The sequence below is a fragment of the Paroedura picta genome, chromosome 1, assembly GCF_049243985.1.
Source record: "Paroedura picta isolate Pp20150507F chromosome 1, Ppicta_v3.0, whole genome shotgun sequence".
Taxonomy (NCBI): Eukaryota; Metazoa; Chordata; class Lepidosauria; order Squamata; family Gekkonidae; genus Paroedura; species Paroedura picta.
Genome location: NC_135369.1, coordinates 14,262,708 through 14,270,781, shown reverse-complemented (window position 1 = coordinate 14,270,781; position 8,074 = coordinate 14,262,708). Strand labels below are relative to the sequence as shown.

The 8,074-nt window shown below is 49.1% G+C and overlaps 1 protein-coding gene across 4 annotated transcripts in view; it reads left to right on the top strand.

Moving 5' to 3' along the window:
* Nucleotides 1-1,860: 1,860 nt before the first annotated feature.
* Nucleotides 1,861-8,074, top strand: part of KHDC4 (KH domain containing 4, pre-mRNA splicing factor) — a 31,242-nt gene continuing 25,028 nt past the window's right edge. For 2 of the 4 annotated variants that reach the window (XR_013228438.1, XM_077322866.1), the window contains exons 1-3: nucleotides 1,863-2,145; nucleotides 5,159-5,399; nucleotides 6,073-6,201. Coding sequence is in view for 3 of the 4 variants with exons in the window: in XM_077322866.1 (XP_077178981.1) it covers nucleotides 2,099-2,145; nucleotides 5,159-5,399; nucleotides 6,073-6,201 (417 nt within the window). In the remaining variant the exon portion in view is untranslated. Of the gene's footprint in view, nucleotides 2,146-5,158; nucleotides 5,400-6,072; nucleotides 6,202-8,074 lie in introns of all 4 variants that reach the window. The other 2 variants (XM_077322845.1, XM_077322852.1) reach the window with 2 other exon arrangements.

Genomic DNA, 8,074 nt, shown 5'->3' with positions numbered 1-8,074 from the left:
GTGGGTGAGGCTGAGAGAGCCCTTATATCACTGCTCGGTCAGAACAACTTTATCAGTGCCGTGGCGAGCCCAAGGTCACCGAGCAGGCTGCATGTGGGGGAGTGCAGAATCAAACCCAGCATGCCAGATTAGAAGTCCGCACTCCTAACCACTACACCAAACTAGCCAATATGGTTCTATATGAAGTTTAAACCCATTAATGTAGGTCTTCTCCTCTGCTGCCAATGGGAAACTTTCCCTGCCCTCCTCTAAGTGACTTCAAGAGAACCATCTTGTCTCCTCTCAACCTCCTCTTCTCAGGATGAACATTCCCAAGTCCCTCAGCCTTTCCTCAGAGGGCTCGGTCCCCAGGCCCCAGATCATCCTCATTGCTCTCCTCTGCACCATCTCAATTTTGTCCCTGTCCTTTTTAAAGTGTGGCCTCCAGAGCTGCACATATCCTGGAGACGTGGTGGTGCAGCCTCAGGATGTCGAGGTTTGGGCAGGGGGGACTTCAGTAGGGTGAACTGCCATACATTCCACCTTCCGAAACAGCCATTATCTCCAGAGAACAGATATTTGTAATCTGGAGACCAGGTGTACTTCTGGGAGATCTCCAGGCCCTACTCGGAGGTTGACAACCCAGGCCACAGCTCAGTCTCCCTGTATACAATTTTCCTTCTCTTGAGCAAATGGCAAGTAACTTAAACCCCATCCTGGGCCAGAACCTTGCTCTAAAGACTTCATCATGGCCTAAATGCCACTCTCACATAGCTGCATCAAAGACCAGTGGAAAAAGATGAACGTTGCAACTTTAAGATTTATCTGACTGATATTTCAATGTAGTCCTGTGCATGCTGCCCTGCCCCCCATCAAGATAATGGTCTTGCACAGGAAGAACAGAAGGGGAGGCGGCAGTGCTGGAGTCGAGTGAAAGCAGAGCATTGCTGGATGCGAGTCATTTCCCTTGGTTTTATTCGTTGTTATCTGAACATGACAATAAGCCTCGTTGAACAAAACAAACCTCAGCACGCTTGCAGCCTGGCCACAGTCCTGTTCACCTGGAGATAAATTCCACTGCATTAGAAGTGCCCTCTTCCTCTGAACACAGGTGAAGTTCGCCTTACCCTGTTCAAGTAGTCTGGTCCTGGAGTCCCCTATGATCTGCCTGTAGGGATGGGAAAACTCCAGGTTTGGATGTGGGGATCCCCAGGAATCATCTCCGAGATCAGTTCTGAAGAAACTGGAAGCTTTGTAATGCAGACTCAATGGCATTGTGCCTCTGTCCTCCCTAGGGGATCTAGCAACCCTATCTGCCTATGAACCATAAATTATTACTAGTGTTAATCCAAGGTTTGAGTCCTTTACGTTTTATTCAGGTTGTGACCTTTTGTGTGCATTCACACTTCGGAAGCTGACGCCTTGAATTAAGCTTTGTTGGTCTTAAAGGTGCCATTGGCCTCAAGCATTGTTCTGCTGCTTCAGACCACCTGAATCTAACTGTATTAATGTTAGCAATAACATCGATAAAAGAACGAGTAATAATAAATACCAATACTGCCTGCAATATACAAGTTTTTAAAAAAATCAGCTGGACTGAACCACTGCTTAAGAGGAGAGGCCCATCTCTGGTCCCCAAAACGTCCTTCCTCTCCTGACCTATAGGAAATATGAAAGTTAGACCCAGTTCATCCTTTTGCAGCTTCGCCCTCACGCTAAACATAAAGAAGCTGGCTTCCTATAGAGGTTGCGAAGTCCTAGCGCGGCCGTCTCCCACCACTTCCGGAATTCACCGGAAGTTCAACCTGGAAGTGTTTTTCCCTGCGCCGTATTCGCTCGCTATTCCCTCCCTTCAGCCGCCGGGAAACGGAAGAAGGCGACCCCAGGCCGGAAGTGACGACGCCCTCTCCCGCTCCACACTGGCCGTCTCCGAACGCGCCTCCGACGGGCGGCTCCCCCTCCCCCCGCCCTGCCAGTCTGTTACAGTCGCTACGGCAACGAGCGGAAGTGGCGTCGCGCGCAGTTCGGAAGTGACGGAGAAGGGCAGGGCGGCGGAGGGAGGGGGGAGTCGCTGCTTCTCCACCGGAGCGGAGGCGGCCTGAGCGGGGTCGTCCGAGCCATGTCAGCGGGGAGCGCGGGGCAGCGCGAGACGGGGGCCTCGGGAGGGTGAGGAGGCCGCGCGCGGGCCTGGGGGGGGGGGCGGCGGGACGCCGGAAGGGGCGCGCCACGAGGGGAGGGGGGTGTCTCAGGTACCTGCGGGCCCCTCCCCCTTTGGCTTCCCTGAGGTTGCTGGGAAGGCACTCTGCACTTGCTCAGAGGGCGCTCTCCCTTCGCGTCTCCTGCTTTGGAAGCTTAGGGGCTGAGGCTGCTGCTGCTCTCGTGGTCAGGGCCTTGGTGTAGGCCAGGGGTGGCCGAACTGCGGCTCTCCAGATGGCCATGGACTACAATTCCCATGAGCCCCTGCATTGTACTCCATGGGCGTCTAGAGAGCCGCAGTTTGGCCACCCCGGTACATAGAAAGTCCCAGGTTCAAGAACTGACATCTGCAGTGCAAAGCATCTGGCAGGAGGTGGTGGGAAAGATTCTTGCCGGAGACCCTAGGGAGCTACTGCCAGTCTGAATAGACAATTCAGCCTTTGTCAGACTGCCAGTCTGACTCTGTTGAAAGCATCTTCGTATTTTTTTTAAATCCAACTTTTTCTCAAATAAGTTCATTGTTATTTTAATAGCTCCCCCCTCCCTTGGTTTCTGTTCTGAATTGGTTGAGAATATTCCTTTCTGTTTGTTTTGCACATGGCTGGCCCTTAAAGAAAAAAGATGCCCTTCTGTTCATACATAGAGTGACTAAGTGCAGGGGTAGTCAACCTGTGTTCCTCCAGATGTCCATGGACTACAATTCTCATGGGAATGGTAGTCCATGAACATCTGGAGTACCACAGGTTGACTACCCCTGCCTTAGTGGATCACAAATATTAATTTAAAAAAATTAAGATTGGGATGATGCTTCTTTCCACATGCTTTTACTTAAACATCAGCCCTGTGAGGGTGTTTAGGCTGCAATTGAGTGGCTGGCCCTCTCAGAAAGGGGACATGGCCTAGTGGGGACTTGCAGCTGTTCTCTTCAGTTGTGATGCTGTGCTCTACCCTTCACAGTACACTGACAGCAATCCGGTGTGTGTTATCTGGAAATGAGGCCTGCTGAATTGGAAAAACAAAAAAGGAGTCTTGTAGATCTGGTTTCATAGGGTCGCTGTGTTGGACTGCAGTCGGGCAGGTAGATTTGAGTCCAGGAGAACCTTGGAGACTGACATGAGTTTTGGAGTATAACTCTCCCAAGAGTCAAAGCTCCTTTGTCTGATCAAGAGAACTTTGACTCTTTAAAGAGTCTGAAACTATGGTGGAGCCTAATGACAGGTTTGTGATGACAGAAACTGTCATGGAATAGAGGCTTGAATCTACATAAGGACATTAGGTCATGATAAGATGATTAGATGAATCAGGAAACATGTACTTTGGATCTTGCCTTGCAGTTAAATATCTAATTAAAAACATCACAACAGACAGTAAATCCTTAGCATTTGAAAGATTGCGTAAATGTATGCAGAACCACAAATCCATGAGAATGTTACAGACATGATGCACATGTACTGTGGGCTGGTAGGTGAATTTCCTCCAGGCCAGGCTGGATTGTGGAGATTTTTGGTGGAGGGATCGCTTGGCCGTGAAATTGGGGCCACTGTTGATGGACAGGTAGTTGTGGGTTCCTGAATTGTGCAGGGGTTGGGCTACTGGAGATCCCTTCCAACTCTTTTATTTTCTGCTTCTAGCCAACTAGGACTGGGTCGACGTTACCTAACAGGCCTCATGTGTTTCAAAGTGCCTTCCAATTGCTTTCCTTTCCTCTCCCTACCACAGGCATCTTCGGCAGCAGATGGGGCGGAGAGAGTCCCTAGACAACTGTCAGTGGCCCAAGATCACCCAGCAGGCTTTTTATGGTGGAGTGGGGGATCAAATCAGGGCCGTGGATCTTAACTACAATTGCTAGAAGGCTTGTTGAGGTTCCTATCATGCTGCCTCAAACGGGCCCGTGTTACCTACCCATCATCAGCAGGTGGATGACAATTACTCATCAGTCTCCTACTGCAGCCTCCCTGAATTCCAAGCCTGAGTCTCTTTCAGCAACATCATAAGACTATGCCTGTGTATGTCTTTTGAGGTTCAGGGTTAAGCTGGGGAAAGGGTGGAGAAACACAAACCAAATCAGGTGAAACTTTGTGGTCTGTTGGTAAACAGCGAGGAGACGATACATCTGAATGAATAAATACTGTCTGTCACTCTGGTTATCTGGACATTGGCCTGTGTTCAACTGTCCACTGAGAATTTATGGCCTTCCTCCAGCCTAAGGGGCCGTCTCCCATCTTAAATGGCTCTTTCTCCAGTGGAAGATGGACTTAAGCTGAAGGGAAGTGCCTCAGGCCGGAGGAAGTTCCTCCGGTCTTAAGGTAGGTCACACATCAGTGGCTGTCAAGTGCTCCGGGTGATTATGAACATACAAAGCTGCTTGATTCACAGTCTGAACCATTGGTCAGTCCATCTAGCTCAGTATAGTCTACTGCAGGCTTTCTCAAAAAAGGTTCTGTGAAAGTTGGGAGTTTCTTGACAAGAAGGGTTTCATTCATTTTTCTAGATTGGTTAAACATTTATTGGATGATCTGATGGTATATAGTCATATCAACACACCCACCCCTCCCCAAATGCCCATTGATGGGCTTGGAGGGGGTGGGAAGGGTAGGAGCCCCAGGTGGGCGTGTCCACAGCTCTGCTTCCCTACTGTGTTCTGCGTGATCATGCCACTCTTGGAGTTTCTCAAAGCCTGAAGAATGTTTCAGGGGTTTCTCAATGGTAAAGAAGTTGAGAAAGGCTGCTCTACTGTGACTGGTAGCTGTTTTCCAGGGCTTCAGGCAAAAAAAAATGCTTTCTCTGTCACCAAAGCTCCCTAAATTGAAGATGGCAGGGATTGAACCTGGTGTGCTTTCCATGCATAGCAAGGGCTCTACCACTGAGCCGCTGCTGAAGTGTGCTGCATGCATGTTGTGTATTGGGATTGTTGGACAAGAAGAAATCAGAATGGACTCCAGAGCAAATCTGAAGATTTCTCTATATTTTTTTACCTCCCCAGGCGCCGCAGCAAATGGGACCAGCCCGGGCCGTCTCCGGCTCTCTTCCTTCTTCCCGCTACAACCCCTGTGGCCGGCCGCCCTGTCCAAGGCAGCGGAGACGGCGTGTCTGGGATGTCCGGATCTGAGGGCTCCGCTGCCCCTTTGGGCGCTCTAGATGCCGCCGCCGCCGTGGCAGCCAAGATCAACGCCATGTTAATGGCCAAAGGGAAGCTGAAACCATCAACCAATTCCACCGACAAGGTCAGTGACCGATGGGATCAATCGTGGGCTTAGAAGTAAGACACTGAAGAAAGAGACGAAGCTTTCTGATTGGTGAGGGATGGGACTGAAGATTTAGATTAATTCCCACACAGTTTATTGGATGACTCATCCAGGTGTCTTCATAGAAAAGTGGCTGCATCAGAGCTGTGCCTGGGTGGGGATGAGTGTAACCCCTCCCATGCAGAGCAGTGAAGGTGACTCTGAAGCCCCATTCCCCTCATGTAAGATCTCTGCTGGTTTTTCCCCGCATCAGTGCAGACCTACACATTTAATCTTACCCATTTCGTAGAAATAATGGCCCTCTGGCCATACCAGAGTTGTATTCCTGGGGGTACAGTCAAATGCTGCAGGGAAGCTGAGTTCATCGAGCAACACTCAGCTCATGATATAGAATAGCAGTCCCCAACGTGATGCCTGCTGACACCTTTTCTAATGTCCACCAAATGTTTTTAGAAAGTGGGTGGGCCCAGCTGATTCTTTTGCCCAGACCCTTTTCAGCTGAGTTCCTATAGACTAATTTCAATATGAAACCAGAATTTTATGACGAGGTCTTGCTGAAAAATCAAATAATATTATTCCGAGTGTGCATGGGGGGGGGGGTTCTTCTTCTCTATAGTCGTATCGTTCCAGCTGTGCTTCTCACCTCTCACAGCTCCAAGCTCCAGGGAAAGGCCCAGCTGCAAGCAAAAGCAAAGATGACCTCGTCGTAGCAGAAGTGGAAATCAATGACGTGCCCCTGACGTGCAGAAACCTCCTAACCAGAGGACAAACTCAGGACGAGGTCTGTGGGGCTGGTGGTTCCAGTCTTCTGGGCCTTGTGATTGATTTTCTTTGAATCACATTGAATTGATAACTGAACAAAGGTTGAATCCAGTAGCACCTTTAAGATCAATGAAGTTTTCTTCTGGGTATAAGCTTTTGTGTGTACTCAAACGGGACCCAGACTTCCATAAAATCAGAGAGTTGGAAGGGACCTCCAGGGTCATCTAGTCCCCTGCAGAATGCAGGAAATTCACACCTACCTGCCCACCTACAGTATCTCCAATTTCATGTCCAGATGTGGCCCCCCCCCCCCAAAAAAAAACCCCCAACAACAACCACTCCAGAATCCTTGGCCAGTCTGGTCTGGAGGAAAATCGCCTTTTTACTCCAAAGTGTAGATCAGCATTTCTCTGGGCATGCACCTCTTTAATGCCCTAAATGCTCTAGTACTGCCTTTGGCACCATGCCCTTCAAGCGTGCTAAGATCAACAGACCAAAACCTGTTTAGGTTCCCCAGTCCAAAGGAGGTGAGAGCTTTTCTTAGTCTTGGCCACAGCCTGGTGGAACACTCTGCTGAAAGAGATCAGTGCCCTGCGGGACCGTAACCAGTTCTGCAGCATTTGCAAGGCATCATTGTTCCCTCAGGCTTATGGTTGAGGCTTATGGTTGAGGCCGGAAGAGAACATAAAGAAATGCTGAAAGGGAAGATCTAATCTCCAAAGGTCTTGATTTACTCCCCCCCCCCCCAGTTCAAATTAATTGGGGAGCTGCTGGAATTTATAAATATTTTACTGATTTGTATTCTGATTTTATATTATGTGATTGATCATTTTAAACCATGTTGCTAATTATCCTGGGCTATGTAGGAAGGGGGGAGTGCTACAAAAATAAAGTTTATTATTTACTCCCATCTGACTAAAGGGCGTTGACCCTTGAAAACGTATACCCCAAAAATCTTACTGGTCTTTAGGATGCCAGTGGACTCAGGTCCAGCTAATTTACTCCCAGGGTATGTGTGCCTGGTAATGACTGGGGAAGGCACTGGCAAACCACCCCGTATTGAGTCTGCCATGAAAACGCTAGAGGGTGTCACCCCAAGGATCAGACATGACCTGGTGCTTGCACAGGGGATACCTTTACCTTTTACCTTATGTGTGCCTTGGAACAAATACCGTGCCATTTAAGGAGACCGGTTTCTGAAGTATTACAGGCAGGGTGGTTTTCTGTAAGGCCACTTAACTAAAGCAGCAGTCCTTTCCTCTTTTAGAGGCTGATAAAATCATGTAGGCCTTTCAGTTCTGCTTCAGATTTCAGCTGGGTGTGAGCTTTCTGCGAGCCAAATCCCATTGCATCATTTGTTGAATGACCCATCCTGGTGGTCATATTGACTTACGTCAACCTGTCTCCATGCAAAGCAACACATTTAGTTGTACAGAATGGAAATCTATCAAGGTATCTGAAGAAGTGAGCAGTGACTCACGAAAGCTCCTCCCCAGCCACAAATTGTGTTAGTCCATAAGGTGCTACTGGACTCTTGCTCTTTGCTACTTGCTCCAGCCTGGTAGAATGAGCTGCCAGCAGAGTTCTGGGCTCTGTTGGAACTGCCATAGTTCCAAAGAGCCTGTAAAATGACACTCTCCCTCCAGGCATATGGTTGAAGCTGATGTGAGCCTGGGAAATAAATTAGAACCAGTCTGATCCCAGGCTCCTTGGAGTAGAGCGTCAAAGGGGTTTCTCAGAGCCAGCTTGGTGTAATGGTTAGGAGTGCGAATTTATAATCTGGTGAACCAGGTTTGATTCCACGCTCCCCACATGCAGCCAGCTGGGTGGCCTTGGGCCGGTCACAGTTCTCGTACAGACGTTTTTGAAGAGCAGTTCTGCTAGAGTTCTCC